Consider the following 19,901-nt stretch of genomic DNA (forward strand, 5'->3'; position numbering starts at 1 on the left):
CTGAATGTGATAACTATTTCTCTCTCTTTGTAGCTATATTTTTCTTTCATCTGAATATTTGAGTGACTGACAATATCCTGCTGTTATATTTTTTCTATTTAGTAAAAATCATGCTGCATTTTCTAAAGCTTCCAGTTTTTAATGAAGGTTAAATGATTGCTGTACTGATATCTTGTATTTAGACAGTCAGCCGTACTCTACTCCTTTGCCTTCAGTAGCAACCTGTTTAATTTCATTTCATATATGCTTTCTGTTTAAGACCACATTGAGCTATTTTTTTTAAATACTTAATATCTGCTTGTCTACATTGAAGAGTAAATTTCTCTATACGCTAAATAGAGGTGCTCCCAACCTCATGTTTAAGTCTGTAGGAGCTCTGAGGATGCAAAGGCAGAATATAGGTAAGAAGTGCTTGAAGTTAAGCTTAAACATTCCTCATTCTTGTCCTCAATTGCAGAATCTTTTGGCTGAGAAGGTGGAACAGCTGATGGAGTGGAGCTCAAGGCGCTCGGTCATCCGCATGAACGGAGACAAATTCCGAAGATTTGTGAAGGCTCCACCTCGTAACTACTCTGTGATAGTGATGTTCACTGCTCTTCAGCCGCAGCGGCAGTGCTCTGTTTGCAGGTAATTTATATCTTCGTCATCTTTTTCATCTTCCTCCCCACAGTTTTCAAGTGAATGTTTTAATCCATGTGCAATACACTGAGTAGGAGTGTTCTTTGCATGGGACAGATGCTTATTATTTAACAGGCTCATGTGTTCGATACAGCATATTTTCAACTGCCTTTTAATCTATATGTGAAATTTGAGAAGTCTTCCTGGTTTGGGATTTTATTAAATTGCAGTTGAATAAAATGTACACAACTGAGGAAAACTTTCTCTTTAAGAAATCTGCTTTATTTTATAATCAGTCAACCATGATCTTCCCAAGGACTTGTGACACAAGTGATTCGTCACCATTTAATAACATGACGTTTCACTGATTTCTTCAGTTAAGAGATGTGATGTAGATGTGAGTTACCCTGTGATTTCACAGCTTTGGACAGTTCTGACATGCAAGCGCCTTTTTCCACAAGGCCATGCTTATTGTGGAATACTATCTGGCACTGCACTTTGATATGTTCTGGTAGTTCCTTTTAGAATATGTATTAGTGTGGCTCTGGTATTCTTCTAAGTTCAAGATCTTTCTCTGCAAGTTCCTAGTTCGATAAGTTAATCCAAAAATGTCTAATGACAGACATGGAAATAGGGCCAAGGAATTGAAAGGTAGTCATGCAGTTAATTACCTTACCAAACCAGAAACTGAGCTAATAAAACATTCTTCAGCCAAAATATGCTGTAACAGTATTAGTAACAGATGTGATTATTGTGCAGGGAGTTCTAAACACTATTTAAATAGGCAGTAAAATACTCTGTAGCACAAGCCATATATGAAGAAATATTATTTCTTTGTTTTAAATAGGTGCATGTTAGCCAATACACAAAGTTGGTAAATGTAGCAGCTTGTTAGAGCTCTTAGGTGTTGGAATATGACATTTATAATAGAACTTATGTATCTGTTATTGTGTATGGTTTTTATTAGTTTTTTTTAGTAGATTAATTTTTTGTCATTGAAGTCAGTTGGTCAATTTTGAGAGAGTATATAAATTGCATTCCCATGAGTTCACCTGCCACATCTGAACTGTGAAGGTGAAGGGGTAGGTACAGAAGCTTTTCAATGTTCCAAAGTCAAAGGAATTTTTTTTCTTTAAAACTTCCAGCACTTGGTTGCTGTTAAATCTTTGTGTTGCCAGAGTTCAACTTTAGGAGATCGAATAGATTTTGATAGTTTACCATATTGTTTTAAGTCATTTCTTATTTTCCTACCCAGTAGATAAAGCTATAGGAGGTGCATTAAGTTCAGCTTTGTAAGGGTCAATGTATTCATCATTATGATGACCATAGCAAATTCTTTCTCTGTGTTATGTACGGCTCTTTTGTAGGGCATCTGAAAACAACGTAACTATTGCCATTATTAAGGAAGTTAATTTTGTTTACAATTGTGTATTGTTTAAGTAAGTTAATTTTGCTTACAACTTCATGCTGTAATATGCCAGGCTAGCCATTTATGTATAGAAGCAACTGGAAATCTTTAAGCATAAAGTAAAGGAAAAAAATCAACATACTATTTTCAGTTGGGTTTGTTTAAATAAATGTGAAATTGCGATCCACTTTTTCTTGTGAAATAAAAGGAATTTAATGAGGTTGATCGTACTGCACATAAAACCATTATCAGGAAAATCGACATTTTCAAATCAATGGCTAATTAATGGACAGCAGCACTGAAAGGATATACAGAACTGAAATGCATGCATTACTTTATTGTTAGCTATTCACTAGCCACTTTGCCTAAAGGAAAGATAGATTTTTAGCTTAATCTATAATGTTCTGTGAGGATGCTTTTGTCAAAGATTTAAGTTAACTGTTACTAATCAAAATATTTTCAGAACAATTGCATACAAAAAAATCAATGTCGTATTTCGAATACAATAAAACACCTAGACTGAAATCTTTGACTTTGAATAACTTTGTCACAAGAGTTAGTATTCCCCTGCCCTCCCCCCTGCCCACCGCCCCCCCCCCCCCCAAAAAAAAAAAAAAAAAAAAATGGAGCCTGGTTAGTTTATGCACCACAGGATTATCTGGAAAAAAAAAAAAAAGGTTTTGTCTTTCCCTTTGGTGGATAGATTTGACATTTCAGTGTTTTATCTCTTCAAAACGTCCAGTTTATAAAAAACAGGGACGCAGTATTTTCAAAAGAGAAAAAAAGATGTTTGTGTGCTGCTATTGCATAGAGCTATATCAAATGCTAAGCATGAAAAGCACAGCATTGTACAAAAAAGATAAATAACAGGATGAGGAACAATGGTAGGAAATGTGGTCCTCTTCTGGAGAAGGGCAGTGAAAGCTGATTGTCATTAGAGCAGGCCATTGCAGACTTGCACATTTGAGGCCAGAAGAGATCATATGTGTCCTGTCTGTTAAAATAAACTATATTATTTGTGTATCTGATTTTGCATTTGGTTTAGAATGTTTGTTACTAGAATGAGCCCCTTCTCTTAGTAAAATCAATATGACTATTCTGGCAGATGTTTTGAATAATTGTGCCACCAAAGATGGAGAGGTAGTTTCAGAAAGTTAATGTCACTTTTGGCACTCTTGAAAATGAGTGCAAAGTCAGTTTGGTGATCCAAGTTCTCTACCAGACTAAAGACTTTTGTGCCTGTCCATTGCTGGAAAGTGCTGTAGGATGTTGTCTAGAAATTATGAAGGAAGGATTTCTCTCGCACCCTATCATTTTTAACACTGGAGAAGTTCCAGATTTTGAATAAAACTTGTTTGAGATTATTTTAGCCAAGTCTTACAGTGCCTGGAGGCATGATATTGAAACATTTAAAAAGAAAAACACCAAAAAACCTGCTTACCTATCCATATAGCAAAGACCTACACATGGGAAGCTGACCAAATTTGTCGCAGAGAATTCAAGGCTTTTCTGTGCAGCAAGGAGGACATTGTAACATCACTTAACAGTTAATGATTTGTGAAACTATATGGCAATAATACCAACTTATTCTTAAAATGCCACACAAAAGAAGAGTCCCTGGGACTCCAGATATTTGGATGAAACTTTTGTAAGTAAAAAAAATACCCTTTCAGTCAAAGGAGCTGATCTTTTTTCAGTAAAACCAAAGTATATTGTGTGTTTTGTAGGTATTCTCTAACAAAAGTTACTTAACACAAGATCTTTTTTTTCCAACGGAAAGAGAAGGGTTTATCATTGCAAGAGATGAGTATGTAATCTTATGATTATATAATCTTGAGAAAGATTAATTAGAAAATTTTTTTGAATGCTTTGTTTGCCGGTTTTTGAAACTTACCTGTTCATCCAATGCTAGGCTTGTTTGTTCCTCATATACGTCATTTTGTATTTAACGCTTTTCCTTTACTTAATTTTGCTTGATTTACTTCTAATTTTTGACATTATCCTTTGACAATATATACTTTTAAAAGTTAGAAATCATATGTCTACATTACTGATTGGAATTTATTTTATGCCCAGAACAAATCAGGTTGATTTATAGGTTTCTAAAAGACAACTACCAGTCTGTTGTCTTCGAGACAGAGATTGGTTCAATATTCATCTTAGTGAAATATTTTCAGAAACTGTGGACTGGGACATATATCCGTAGGCTGTCTGAATCAATCTAGTCCTAACACAGGAAGGCTTCTGTAAACCAGCAGCTCTGTATACCTGTTAATAGTGCCTCTAGTCATGCCTCTAGAGTGCTTTACCAGGGAATTCTGTCTTTGTCTTAAAGCAGAATTTGGAGTACAACATTTCCATCTAGCTTTGTGGACAGGCAATTTTCAGTGTTCTGGTCCAAAAAACTATTGAAAGCCATCTGATGCCTTCACAACTGTGTGAGTGGTAGCATAAATATTGGTTTTATTTTTGACAAAATTGTTTATAATTCAATATGACGTAGCTGGTATTGAGAGAGGAATTAACCATAACAGATTAGATGTGCTCTCAAATGTGAAGTCATTGTTGGGGTGAGATGTGTTTCTAACAGTTGAAGATGTGGGTTTTTTTTCCATGCACATTGGGAAATGTGTGTGTGTGAACGGTTTTGGTCCCAGGAAATTAAACTTAGTTAGTCTTAATTGACATTACGTGTTATTACGATTTTTGGTGTATATACTCTGCAACAGCACATTGGAAGCAGATTCTTAAGGGCCCTTTGATGCACTGTGATTATGAATCAGTTTGGATTTCTTTGGTTTGAATGAACAGTCAAAAATTGTCTAACTAAAACAGAGACTCTTCAGGATATAAGACCAGCTTCCTTTTTTCCTTTCTGCTTAGCTATTCACTCTACTGGATAGTTTCTTTCTGTTCCCCATATCATTCTGTCACACTGCTGAAAAAATGTTAAGAGGGAGAACAAAAGAACGGTCACTCTGACAACAGCATCTTCACAGAGCTGGAGAGGCTGTTTCTCAGCCTGTACTTTGTGTTGCATCCAGGTAAACGGTAACAACTAGCCTGAATTGAGTGTGGTTTTGGGTGACAGTTCTCTTCCAGCTTCTCTGCTTTTCGTTTTCTTGCCTCTTGCAATCTGTTCCCCCATTTTATTATGCCTACATTTTCCCAAAGGGATAGGCCCCATTTTACCAACCAGACTTCAATGACCCGCCCTGCTCCACTTGACTGAGTACTAGTGCTTTGATTTTGAGCTGCACATGGGCTTTAGCATTAGCCTGCTGAAACCATCACTGTGCTGACTGTTCCTCTGCATCTTTCATTGTTATCATTAACTTGTGCTTTTTTTGTTTGTTGCTGTACCATCTAACCACTCCATAAGCAACCATCTCTGCTTTGCATACCGGTGCATATCAGAGATGTTGTGTTTTTTGCCAAACAGTTAACATTTGTTGTCTGGTTCATTTTTCAAATTAATTTTTGGGGTATTTTCATTTAGAAAGGGAAATCTGGGTCAGAGAAATGAAATTGATCACTTGAGTTTTTTCCCCAACAGCTGAAGCCCATCGAAGAAAAGGTGCATATTTTGTTTTGTTGATTTTTTCCTCAGTGCAGTGTCAGAGGCTAAAGATACTGAATTTCAGTGGATAGGGTCTATACCTTGACCTGTGCTACTAATTTATTATATGATGATGGTTAAAACGTGTAAATTAGACATGTATGTGTCTCTGTGAATTTCAAGCTACCTGAAACAAATATTGTTTTGCATACTTTCTACTGTCCTTGTTTATGTCTATGAATTCCCAAATGCTTCTTTTAAAGATGAAACTGAGGCTTTTTGAATCATTGCAAATTGGGATTAAAGCCTAGAATTAGCATCATAAATGATCATGAGAAAAATGGGAAAATGAAGCAGAGGAGAACTCTAGTAATGGCAGGTGATTACTCGTGGAGACAAACTTGTAAACTGCACAAACTAAAAATTGAAAATTGTGTTGTTTGTCCTGGGTGATGTTTAATACTATTTTACTGTGAAATTAACAAACCTGCTTCCAGATTCTTGGAAAACACAGTTTTTCAAAGACATTTATTTATGAAGAAGCATCTAGAAATGACTGTTAATGGAGAGGAGTTTGTGAGGACAGTAATTTTCTTCACTCCCGTGTTGACCAGGATACTGTATTTTTAAAAGCATCAGAAGTATCAATGAAATGAGGAGTGATTACTCCCATTAGCTCAAGTTGGTTGTGTGTGTATCTATAAATACAAATGTATGTGTAAATACACATATAAAGTATATACATAAAAATATATATATATAGGATGTGAGGGAGATGGGTCAATATTGCAAATATGGCACATTTTCTGAAGACTTCTTTTGTTGCATTTGAGTGACAAGGATGAATTCTGTCAGAAATTGTTAATGGTATCTATTGGAACAACCTTGTAGTTAACTGCAGAAAACCTTTTGCAGAATCAGCTTCGTCAACTGTTTGAGCTATTCCTTCTGTATTTCTTACAGGATTATATAAAAGGTAAGTTATAATTCAACATATAGTTTGTATATTTTTAAGTTTTGAGCTTAATGTGATTTGTGTTTCATAAAGGGCACTGAATGTAGCTGCCTTCTGCTGTTGACTCTCAATGTGCAGAAGGAAGTGATGAAATATGTGAGAGAAGAGATTCCACATAATTTTGTTAACATCTACCCTATCAGTGAGACCTCTGAGAAGAGGTTTTTAATCTAGATAAGAGAGGAATTCTGTTGGTATCCCTGTTCAAGAAGATATCTGAGAACACTATTTTCAAGTAGCCGATCAAAGAGTAGGTCAAGAGCAAAAAGAATTCTGACAGTCAAGGAGGTTTCATCAGAAAGAAGAAACAGGATCCTCTGCCTTTCAGGTTTTTTCTGGTTGATCAAGAGTGGGTAGTGAGAAAATCATTGACATGTCTCTTGACAGTACTGAGAGGGAATTCTCTTTTGAACTTTTGTTCAAAGAAGGAACAGGAAATGTGGAAGGAGCTGTTGAAAGTTCTGCAATTGCTTTTCCAGTGCACTTCAGGATCTTGAGACAAATATTGATGAGTCCTGTTTAGCAGGGCAGTAATTTTATACTTGGATCATAAGAGACTCTTTATTCTTCCTGTGGTCTTAATCTTATTTTTTATTTTTTTTTACTTTGCAACTGCTATAAAATATGATGTCACAGCTTCTTTTCATTTGCAGAATATTGGAAATTTCATGGGATGCTGTAAATAGAATAGCATAGATTTTACTTTGCTTTCTCTTATTATAGATATCTAGATTGCATAAACAGTGTAGTTTTCAACTAGTGTCGATACTATCTTCATTTTGTCATGTGTGGTGAATTTTCTGGGCACGTTTTGTAGATTCTACAGTGCTTTTTTGTCATGATGTTGTAAGTCAGCCTAAACAAAAATAAAAGTAAATAAGCACTCTGCATTTATTATCTTCTTGATGCTGAGAAGTTGTGAAAATATGCACTTAGCCCCTTCTTCTCTAAATTTTAGGAAAACCATTCCAAATAAAAACCAAAAGTTGTTTTAGAGGTAAATTGCCACACTGATCACAGTTTCCTTTAAACGGATAAGAAAAGGTAGGTGACCCGATAGTGCATTCTTTGCCAACTGTACATTTGTAAGTGTTTTGTACAGTCCATAAGTTGCCAAAAACTAAAGCTTTACTGCTTTCTTTGGCAAATAACTCCCCAGTCTGTTTTATTATTTTCCTAATATTCCGTTCGTGTTTTCCTTAATATAATGTTGGACTAATACAATAAAACTAATCTAATTTAATATAGCTCAAGCTATACAAATCCCATTATCTGCCATAAACACCCATGTAGTTAATCTTTTTAAAGAAAACTTTTAATATTTCATGAGCACCTCTTGCGTAATGGAAGAAACTTTTGTAGAGCATTTACATAGCAGCTTACTATTCAGTAAGTTGAATTTTCTAGGTAAGTCTAATAGTAGCATTCCCTTTTGATCTGGCCGCTATTTTCTAGTAGCTGGTTAATGTTACTGCTGTTGTTGCTAGTTCATGTGTTGCTGTTACGACGAAATTCTTAAGAGGTGACTGTAGCAGCAATAGCCCTTAAATATACTCTATCAAAAAATCCTGTCAGACTAACAAGAGCAGTGCTGACGTTATTACTCAAATGAGTTCATACCAAGCGTAGTTCTGCCCTATACCTTTATAGTATTTCATGTAACTATTATAATCGTTTCATATAATGAACATTACTTCACAGAAACAGACTTACTGATATTAACTAATAATAGAGATAGGTAGATAAGAAGTAACAGAGTTGATATTGCCTGACGTTAATTGGAGATGGAATTTTTTTCAACCAAGTGCTTATGCTTTTTCAATATTACCTCTGAAAAGGAGTAGCCAATGCTACAAGAAGTTATTAATGTGATTGTGTCAGCATTATGTCAGTTGAAAGTTATATAGTGGGCTGTAGGATGTTCTTCAGTTCTGTATGTAGTAATTCTGTAACTTTGTATTCCTGCTCCTCCTTGTTTCACTCTCGCTTCTCCACACTGCTCAGGAGCTACTATGAGGATGTATTACAGAATGCTTTGCTATCCTCAGTGTGAGGATGAAATTGTGCTTTGCATCTGTTACAGAAAAACTTGGACAACCTTTTGCAAAAAGATACTTTCTGAAGTATACTTTCTACCGATTATATTCATTCAAAATAGTTCAAAGATGCAAAATACGTGGAGATCAACAGGAACAAGAATGTTCTCTGAAGCAGTGGGAGCATAACTGGAGTATCTGAATTTCCCAGAAATACTGTTTCATCACAAATGAAAGGTAGACTAAGAAGAACGATGGCATCAAGATGAAGTGATTTTTATCTTGTTCTTATAATAAAAATGGTCCAGCTTTAATATAGCAGCCTTAACAGAACAGTGCCCTACAGATATTACTTAAGATTTTACAGCATTCCTTTGATGTTGTCTGACTGCCCTCTTCAGGAGGACAGTGAATACGTTAGTCTGCTTGATGTTAGTATCTGTAGAAATAACCAATCTAATGCCTGAGTCACAGGGGTTTTTGTAATTGCAAATTTTACCCATTGAGTAAGTGTGTTAAGTAACAAATTTCACTCAGTCAGGTAATAAGGGTGAAAGTTGAGTTTTCTTGTACTTCATCAGACTTATTCTTTGGAGAGAGATGATAAAATTTCATTTTAACTTTTTTTATGATAGGTTTTTTCATGCACAATATATTCCTTGATACAACACAATTCTGCTGGAGTTCTATGCAATGTATTTCATGCCGAAGGCTGATCTCAGTTACGATGCAATGAGGGAGGGTCTTACGTCATCTGTAGTCCTATCATCCTCTTCCCCCTTCTTGCTCTCTCAAAATACAGAATGTATTTTCTGTATTTAGTGCAGAGTTTCTCTTGCAACAAACAGATTGTTGCATCTACACCTTTTAAATAAACAGTGTTCTGCATCATCAAACACATGGAACTGGTTTTATAGAAATAGTTGCCAAATGATGGAACCTTAGTTCAGACTCTACAGCAGGTATGATTAATTATTATGGAAGTAATTAGAAAGGAGCCTGTGTAAAGCCAAAAGTACTGCAAGGACTCTTTGAGGTTTGTTGGTTTTTTTTGTGTGTGTGTGATTTGGTTGGTTTTTTGTTTGTTTGTTTTCTGAATTATTAATTGATATGGATTTGTCCTGTGGAAGAACTTGTAGGTTTTATGGTTCTGTGATTCTGTGTTTAGAGAACGTCACTGCTGGTAAGGATCGCAGAATTCTTCTCCTAGAATTACTTTGTTCCTTTCCTCTCAGTGCAGACAGGGCAAAGCTGTTTGTTTTGATTTTCTTTTTTTTTTTTTTTTTCTTTTAAAATGAATGAACAAACAAACAAAACCCAACCAGCCAAAACCCCCTCACCTGAATATAGAGCCGTGAGTAGAGCCAAGAGGAGGCTTTGTGACAAATTTGAGTAGTAGCAATTTGACTTTCTAGTGATGACAGAAAAAATTCTTTCATCCTATATGTTGTGCAAAATTATCGTTTATAACTTTTAAAACAAGTGTTATAGAAATAATCTTGTGTATTGTGCTACTTACAACCTACTGTTCATTTAGTTAGTATAATTTCCCCAGTGCTTAGCAGTTTCTATGGCTCTTTACATGGCTCAGCTGTTTTAGGAAGATTACTACTGTCACATTTCTGTGTCACTTTTCCACTAGTTTCAAAATTCCTTATGTGCTGCTGTCTTCAGCAAGTAAATCCTGATATCATACTGAAGGGCCACGTAAGCATCCCCTTGCATGGATCTGCTAGCAGATTTGTGATGCTTGCCACTCAGTCCATTCCTGTTTTCTGAGAGTTTTAATACAGAAAACATTACTTTTTATTAACATTATCTTGGGATGTCTCTGGTATAGTTTGACTGAACATGTTTCTAATTTTGGAGAAGGCAAGTTTGAAGCAGAGAGTTGCGTAACTAACTGTAACTTCTTTTCATTTATAGTATGGATGTTGAGAATCACACTGCAATAGTAATTCATCTAACTGCTGCAACTGGCTATAGAATCTTTTTTACCAGTGAATGCCACATGGATGTTCGTTTGTTTCTTTTCCTTAACAGGCAAGCGAATGAAGAATATCAAGTGCTGGCTAATTCATGGCGATATTCGTCTGCTTTTTCAAACAAACTGTTTTTCACAATAGTGGATTATGATGAAGGGGCAGATGTTTTTCAACAGGTAAATGTTGCATACTGTAAAACATTCTTAATTTTTAGAACTGCGTGTTGATTTGCCAAAGGATACGAGACAAATTATTTTCAGTGTGTAGGTGTGTACCTCTGGGTTTTGTATACAAAGTCTTCCTGGTTAAAAACACCAGCTGCTGCAGTTTCTATGACATTAGCGAAGACGGCTTATACAAGTAGCCACTTCTCGTATTTTCCAAGTGTAGTTTGTAATGTTTGTTGATAGATTCCATTATATATTTGCAAATTTTTTTCACCCCATTGTTAATGTCATTTTTTACAATTAAGCACAATGCAACTAACATTTGCATTTAAAGATTTCCTTTATTTTATCTTTAGGGGGAAAAAGCTCTTAACTAAAAGAGCCTTTTAATTGCTTTTTTATAATAAAGTATTCTTTACTCCAGTAATATTTGTATTAGTCTGGAAGTTCTTAAGGGAAAAGAGAAGAGACTGGTTTAGATTTTGTATATTGGCTGTGAGGAGTGAAAAATCAATTGCTGGAGAACAGTCTAAGGCTCCCTCTTGAAATGAGTAGTCCAGGTGAAACACATCCCTTGAAAATTAATACTGAATACTGACACGCTTTTCTCTAATATTTATCTATTGATTGAAGCTAAAAATGCAGATTAAGAGGAGTGACAAGTTTTGAAGTTCCCTGTATTTTTAACTGCCTTTTGGTGAAGCGTGTGATTTAAAATTTTCAGGGGAAAAGTTTAATACTTATTATAAAAATACTTAATAATTTAAAAAGTTTAATTACTGTGTTTAGTAAATATTTTTGTTTCCAATTGATATCTTAGAATGTATTATATAAAGAATGGTTATTAATGACTCAGGATTTTGTTTTAAAAATTTTAGTTCAAATAGGCTTTAAAATAATCTTAGATTATGCTACATGGTTACAATAATACGAAAACCTGTTGTTTCATCTTGCCTTAAGCCAATCAGTGCATATTAGAATAGTCCAGTCCAACTTATTCCTTGTGTAAAAGGGCACAGATTCAGTTTGTTTCAGGTGGTATGAATTTAACGTTATGTAAAAGTTAGACCAAATTAGATAAAATATCTTAAGTTTTTGGATTTGAGAAATACAGTGTTAAGAATAAGTGATACTGATGACTATTTTAAGGTGGATTTGGGGGAGATGTAGCTCTGACCTTACCTTTATATGTGCAAACCAGTTATGTAATACTGATGCCATAGCAAAAAAAAAAAAAAAAACCACAAAAAACAACACAACAAAAGTAATATGAGTTTGGTTTTTCAGTTAACAGAGAAATGACAAAGCAGTGGTGGACCAACTGTCCTCAAACTCTATACAATGTCAGAAGGTTTTTGTATCTCTGAATGTTTCTCTGTCTTATAAAATATTTTATTAAACTATTTCACAACATTTGTCTTAACGTTTCTCAGAATATTTTGTATTTCCAAATCAGTTTACGAAAGAGGAGGCCTATTTTTTGCTTAGATGGAAAATATTTTTATAGCTGGTAATTTCTGTTGATTAAATTCAGTTCTGTACTTGGTCGATATTATGTTTTGGTATTGTAATAAAACTCATTTTGCTAGAATGAAACAAAAAGTTTACTCTACATTTGTTATTTAAATATTGCATCATCTTTAAGTATTTCTCCTGATTTTGTTTATGTTAATTTTCTTTTTTTCAAGTGTTTTATTGCACCATTTCTGAGATGGACTGAATATGGAGGAATTTTATATAGGAAAATTATATTCTCCTATACCACCTTGCAAATTTGAAGTCAAAATTTAAAGTGACAAATGTAAATGTAAATATATTTATTTATCAACTTTGAGGTTTTGATATACTGTGAGTAGTTCCAGTGACATCAACACATGAATTAAGTCGTGTAATTGCCAGGTCAAGTTATGTAGTTTAAGCTAGTTGTCTAGGCCTTTCAGGATTCAAAAAAGATCAGTCACTAGTGGATAGTCTGTCTTGAAGCCAGTGGAAGGCTAGAGGAATAGTTTAGTCTAGTTAACTGGATTGGTGAGCGCTAGGCAAGAGTAACAATGTCAAGACATTTGAACGCTTTATTCCTCCTCTAGAATTGTACTTTAATAGATTGGGTGAGTGTGATGTCTCTGTTTTACTAATTACAGGAAAGTTCTTACAGTATGTGAGAACTTTAAGACATAAGATGCTCTTACTCGGAAAAGCTTGTAGGTGAAATACTCTGACTAATTAAACATCCCAAAGAATCTAAGCGAAGGAATATTCTGAGCACTCTTTCTGCAGGACTATGCATGAAAATGTTTTAAAGAGTAATGTATGGAGACAAATAATATTTTTCATGCTAATTAGACTTGTGTTGTCTTATGCATAAAAGGTAAGCATTTTTGTGTACTAATAGAGTTACTAACTTTTTTCTGGTATTTTTCCTGGTTTTGTAGCTGAATATGAACTCTGCTCCGACTTTCATGCATTTTCCTCCAAAAGGTAAACCCAAGAGAGCTGACACATTTGACCTGCAGAGAATCGGATTTGCAGCTGAGCAGCTAGCTAAATGGATAGCTGACAGAACAGATGTACATGTAAGTCTTTAGACAATTTTAAAAGTTGAAGCCAAATGTATCTTTGTAGTCTGAGACAGGCTGATGACAAATTCTGTCTTTCCTTAATACTTTTTTATCCACAAGTATAGGTTCTAGAACACTTAAAAAAAATTAAAAAAGAAATATAGTCATGATACTTATGGTAATTTCTGCAGTTTGCAGATTATATTCCATTTTTACATTGTTAAACTTATGTGGTCTTGCTCTGAATGAAAACAAGCAGTGATATTGTGATAATTAATTGTTAAGAAGTAAAATGTACTTTGCAAAACTATGTACAAAGCATAGATCCAAAGGTAGCCGCTCCTTATTCAGATACAACCTGTAGATTTGCTGAAGAAATAACATTTTGGAGTTGAACAGTTCAACATAATGCTGAAAACTTTTTCCATATTATGTGCTTATTAAAGGAAGTACACTTTTTTCTTATTTAAGTGTACCACAGGGATTAGTCTTTCTGATGCTGAAACCAGATTTCATGTGCTCCCTGTTTTGTTTATGTGGAAGGTGATCTGTATGTATGGATCTATTTGTGTTCTGTATTTGTATTTATCTTTTCCAGATTAGAGTGTTCAGGCCTCCTAACTATTCTGGTACAATTGCACTGGCTCTTCTGGTATCTCTTGTTGGTGGCTTGTTATATCTGCGAAGAAATAACTTAGAGTTCATCTACAACAAAACTGGCTGGGCCATGGCAGCTCTGGTATGCAGATTTTTCTTACTAATATGCTTTTTATTTGTTCCTTATTTTGGTGTATGTGTCTTCATTACTTGCACAGTAAGTTGAAAACCAGGCATTACTACATTGTTGAGAATGGTACTATCAGATAAAGATTCATAATCTAGGTTTTGGGGCTAATTCTCAAACAGTGAATATCAGTTACTACAAGTGACTCAATGAAAATGAGCAAATTCTCTGATATTTAGCTTCAGATTTTTGTTTGAACTTTAACAAGAAAATATTTCTAATAAAAAGCATTACTAATGTTCACTGCTATCATTCAACTTCTTTTTTGTAAAAGCAGTAATCTTATCATGGGTTTATTGTGGGTATTCATGTCAGACTGTATTGCTTTAGAGTAATGAAAGGTTAAGAAAAGTAACACAGGCTTTTAAACAAGGAAAAGGGTGGAATTCTTTCCAAAACTGGATTCAGTAGTCCTGACCTTAACATTCCACTGTCATGCTAAATGAGAATAGGATGATCTTACAGGGTTAACTCTGAGGAAATTCTGAAACTAGCCAGTAGTCTGTTTGGAATATAACTAAAGCCTCAAGGCCATAAATAATGAATTAAGGCATAACGTACTTAATAGTGTATTGCAGCGTGTGTGTTTATATCATTGTTTTCAAATAACTGAGTAGATTGATGAAAAATGTGCTGCGTAGTCAGCCGTCCCTGTTTTATATAGGAAATAGCATGCAAGGCTGGGAGATGATGGTTAAGCTGTATCAATAAGTACTTGTTACTCTGTCATCAATATGGCTTGTAGAAGAGGAGAAATCTGAGAAGCAGCGTCTAAGGCTTAATTTTCAGGGACATGGCGTCAAGAGCATGGTTATCAACATCAGAATGGTGTCTAGGGTTACCAAGTCCGATACAACATTTTACAGCTTAATAGAGGTCTATCCTTTTGTATTAACAATATATTAATTGAGAACAATAAAAAGATTTGTCCATGTGTTTTGTACAACATAAGCCAAGTTTTTCTTCTTTTTCCATGTAAACAGTTATTTATTCATTTCATCATTTTAAAGACTTTTTAACAACTTGCATCAATATGAATTTCCCTTTCTTGAAAGCACATGGCTAGGATTGTAGATGGAATACGAGTTTACTTGTGCAGCAGCATTCATATTTTATTTCTTATCTGGGCTCCCTCTCCAATGAAAGCTTAGACCGATGGTCTTTTGAGATCCTTTCCAACCTGGGCTATTCTGTGTATTTTAATTCCGCTACAAGTAGATTACTGATATATCCTATAATTGATTTTGCCTTTTCAAAGCCACATCACATTGGTGGTTTGCTGTTCTGCTCCAATTCTACAATATGAGAAGATACTTTGTTTTGTGATACTTTCAGCTGGTGGGCTCATTGGCAGCTTTTATTACATCTGTTCAAAGATGAAGTTACCTAGTACTTTTGGGCCTTAATCAATTTTTATATCTAAATGATTAACAAGATCTTAAAGCAAGCTCTTCATTCAGAGTTCCTTAATATTTAGCATTACTCTTGAATAACGATGACTGATAATTTCCTACTAGCGTGCATGGCATACATTGTTTGTTTAAGCAGTTTGTTAATCTACCCCTTACATTGAGGAAGGAATAAAGAACAAGATTTCAAATAAACCACCTGCAGGACTAGATTTCAAGAAGAATGATATTTCCTTTTGATCTAGAGAGCCAGGGGCAGAATGCAGAATGTCTTCTTTGTTCCAGGATGTCATTTGAAACATCCTGAGCTCTAGCCCAGAGTTTTGACAGTTCTCCTCCAAAGTAAGTCTGTCATATTTAGTTCCATATATTTTTCTAGTTTACCAGTGTTTTTCAGTTATAATACGTTTTAAAGATACATTACCACCAGAAAACTCAAATTTGATATGAATCAGCCTAACTTTTTTTTGACTCCTAATTAAATATCTTTAGAGATCACCTGAGTAAAACAATACTTAGCACACCGAAATAGATGTTTGTGTCAAAAATCAAATAGATATGTAATCAGTGGCAATTTCTTCGTTTAACCATGCACTGTATCTCTGTAGACAGCAATTTTATTCCAATTTCATGCCTCAGGGTTTCAGATCAGAAGTTTAATGTTTGAATGTTTTAGGGAATTGTGGTTTTTGTCTTGCAGTGGTTAAAAATCAGTTTTTCAAATCAAGAATCATTCTATTACATTCCGCATTCAATAAATAGTTGAAGATATAATTACCTTCCTAATTAAATTAAGAAAATTAACACATCAATTCTTTCTTAAAATACTTGCTATTCTTCTTAGCAGCAGCTTGACATTTTACATCTGAATGTAACTGTACAGTACAATGTAGAATACTTAGTCATATTCAGCTGAACTTCTGTGGACAGGGTCAATGTCCAAATGTGATCAAACAAATAAATAATTATACAAAGAAATTGTATTAGTGCCATTCAGTAATTGTCAGCCTGCTGATTGTGTTGACAAGCAATAAGAGAGTTAAAAGGAATTAAAATAGTATTAATGTCATTTATTGTTGTTACTTGTACTGTTTCCTGTAAAATTCTGTTTACTTTAAAAATGAGTAGCACTTAGGGGATGTTTTAGAAAAAGGTCTTATATCTGGAAGCATATAGCAAATAATCATGGCATAGAGCCGGTGCTTCCCTTTTTTAATCATTACTATTCTTTTGCCTTCACAATGTTGTCGAAGCCCCATACTGCTTTAGCAGTATGTTGTAGCAAAGATCATGCTTTCTTTCCGGAAGTCCTTTTGGTTTTATTCAGATCTACATGGACATACGAGTTAATGTTATAAGTTCTTTTTGGTGGAATCAACAGGGACTCTAGATTGCAGGCTTTTGCACACATGACCTCAGTTCTGTAAAATGGCTAGAATGTGTCAAGATCCATAGAAGAAAATGGACAGTCATTAATATATTCATCCTAAGGTATTGTGTAGTTATTCTCTTACATGGTGCTTTTTTACTACCAGCGAAGCTTAGAGCTTCTTGTTTCATAAAAGCTCATTAAAAGGAAAAATGGAGAAGATGGTGTCTAGTTAAGGAGTGTGAGTCATGCCCTATAAAATGCTTTTTTGAAGGGTATAAATAACTAGTAAATACTTAATTTTAAAGGATTATATTCTTCATGAATTTTTTTTCCTTTTTCAACTTTAAAAAACAAATTAAACAGGGAAAGCCTGGCAAGATGCATAAAAACTACAGGAAGCCCATGTTTTTTACAGGAGTATTGGCAATTGTTTTGTTCCTTATTGGCATTTCTTTTTACAGATGTTGCAGAACTGAGAAAGCACAGGACCTTTTTTCTGAAAGCTGTAGGTTTGGGTTTTGATGGTTTTTTTTTTTGGGAGAGGTGTTGTTGCTAGTTGGCCAGCATTCATTAACCATATGGAAAATAACATTTTTAATTTCAATGGAAACTCTTCAATAGATATCCTGGAATTGACTTTAACTGTATCAATGCAAAAAGACAAGTCTCTTGTTTTCTTTTCTTTATTTTTCAGAGCTGCTTAGTTTGTTTTGAAGAGGTTTTACGCTCCCAAATGTTGGCATACTTTTTATTTAAATGAAAAATGGACAGTGCTGCTCTACTAAACTGAATGATCTGTTCCTAAAATTAGCAAAAAATTGTCAGCATAAAGTGACTCTGCTGTTTTTGCTAGCAGGAGAACAGAGGATCACAGAAATGTTGACTGAATTTTTATTTAGTATCTCCATTGATACCAAAAAATTGTGTCTCATAGGTGATATTCCCAGCACTATTTTAGGAGAATATTTAGGAATGAAATTTTTAGTGTTCCATCTAACGGTTTTGATAGTCTTTCAAAGGTAAGACCAGAGCTTTCATCTCACACATTGATTCCAATGCCAATTCACACAAGACTGCTGAATTGGTTTTGTCCTCAACATTAGATTGTGCAACAGCGGTGCTATTGGTGGTTTCATCCCCTCGTTGGAGCACTGCAGTCTCTGGTAGTGTCTTGTATGCCTTAGGCGTTTTTACTTGCAACGTTACCCAGAAGACTTTTAGAATGGCAAACCAGGATGACTGAGTCACAGTGCATAATATCCCAAAAGATGTCTTTTGAGATGACATCTAAAATTTATCCCCTAGATTATTTTATACTTTAATTCAAATCCTGCTGTTCATCTATGGATATTTTTCCCTCTGACATACTAGCACAAAGATGAGGAAAGACAGCAGTCCTTAGATATTTGCAAGTCCTGTCCTTTTGTACTGATAACAAGAAGCAATACAGATTCTTGTCAAGACTCTTGATTTCTTAAGCAGAGTGAATAAAATGTCAGATGATATAATACCAAGTGGACAAATTTCTAACATTTTAGATGAAGAATTGCTAGATTTTAGACAACAGTACTTGTGCTGAGAGTTTATTTGTTCACTTGGCTAGAATGTGAGCTACTAGGGGGCTTTTTAAAGCTTTTCTTTACCAGGCTGCCACTGTGGTTTTCTGCATGTAATTTTCAGTTTTATTTTATGTGTATATTTCAGATTTGCCTGTATACCTGTGGAATCTGGGAAAGCAAAGTGTGTTCAGATTTAAAGGCAGTCGCCTAGGAGTTTACTCTATTGGGCAAAATGTGTCAAGTCACTTGAATGAGGAGACAAAGCATGTGTTTGCTGTTGTCTTAACAGTTAATGGTTATGAGAAATGTGTTCTGTGCTGATACCCTCCACAGTACCTATACCATACAGTACATTCATCATCAGTTACTGCTCTGAAAGAGCTTGAAGGGTATCATAGCTACTAGTGGCTTCTTTACCTCTTTCTGGGAATGAGGATAGAAAAGTAATGTGTTTTATTCAAAGATACAGCTAGAAAAAGTCAGATTCCTTTACGTGAGTAGATAGGTATCTCAAAAGAACAGCAATAAATACAGGTTATTAATTTCCTTTTCTTCCCATAGTTAGAGGTTTTAGAGATGCACAGTATCTTTTAAAGATATAGAAACCCATTGTCTTTGCTTCTGTGTTGTACTCCCTGTCCTTGAATTGTGTATCTCTTATTGGAGATTCTAGTAAGTGATGGATTGTTATTTAGAAATTGAGTACAGATCCTGCAGCTCTGTAGCCTTCGTTGAGTACAAAACAAAGTTAAACTGGATAGAAAAGATTACATTTCTTTAAAACAATAGTTCTGAAATGGCTAAAACTTACATATACAGAACAGCATAGAAATTAAGTACAGAACTGGCTGCCTGTGTCTCCTTTATTTTTTATTTTTGTTAACTATGCTTGAATTTAACTATATTCATAAATGAATGTAGAATTTATTATTTTTCTTACTTTACAAAATATTTGCTATGTTCTGGGGTCTAAACTTGCAGAGAGAAATCTAATGATCTGCTTTGTACAGTATCTGCTAGTAGGAAGCTTCACTTTGAAACGCTTGCCAAATGGCTTTTTAAGTCTCTAGTAATTTTACTTAATAAACTGGTAGATAGTGTTAAAACAAAACTTATGCTTTTGAGAAAGTGATGTATTAAACCCAAATGATTTGACAAAGCTTGCAAGGCCAAGAACAGTTGAGAAATTCTGCCCATGTACCTGTAAAGTCAAGTCTTGCTAGCAATTCAGTGTTCTGGTGGCACTCTTGGTGCTTATTTAGCTTGCATCTGTTCTCAGAAGCCTTGTGGTAAGCACACAAGTGCACCACAGGTGAGCTCAAAGCAGTTTCTCTCTGAGCGATGCTAAGGCTGACGCCATGCACGGTGAAGCCATCAAGAAAGCACAACTTGCAATTTGTTACCAAAGTCCTTGAGCAGTCCTATCTACAT

The 19,901-nt window shown here is 34.7% G+C and overlaps 1 protein-coding gene across 1 annotated transcript in view; it reads left to right on the forward strand.

Annotated features, from left to right (window-relative positions):
* Positions 1 to 457: 457 nt before the first annotated feature.
* Positions 458 to 19,901, forward strand: part of TUSC3 (tumor suppressor candidate 3) — a 79,094-nt gene continuing 59,650 nt past the window's right edge. The window contains exons 1-4 of the mRNA XM_086611549.1: positions 458 to 627; positions 10,680 to 10,797; positions 13,221 to 13,361; positions 13,945 to 14,085. Coding sequence (XP_086467675.1) covers positions 488 to 627; positions 10,680 to 10,797; positions 13,221 to 13,361; positions 13,945 to 14,085 — 540 coding nt within the window. The 5' untranslated portion in view covers positions 458 to 487. The remainder of the gene's footprint in view (positions 628 to 10,679; positions 10,798 to 13,220; positions 13,362 to 13,944; positions 14,086 to 19,901) is intronic.

Source organism: Tauraco erythrolophus, chromosome 5 (genome assembly GCF_009769465.1).
Source record: "Tauraco erythrolophus isolate bTauEry1 chromosome 5, bTauEry1.pri, whole genome shotgun sequence".
Taxonomy (NCBI): domain Eukaryota; kingdom Metazoa; phylum Chordata; class Aves; order Musophagiformes; family Musophagidae; genus Tauraco; species Tauraco erythrolophus.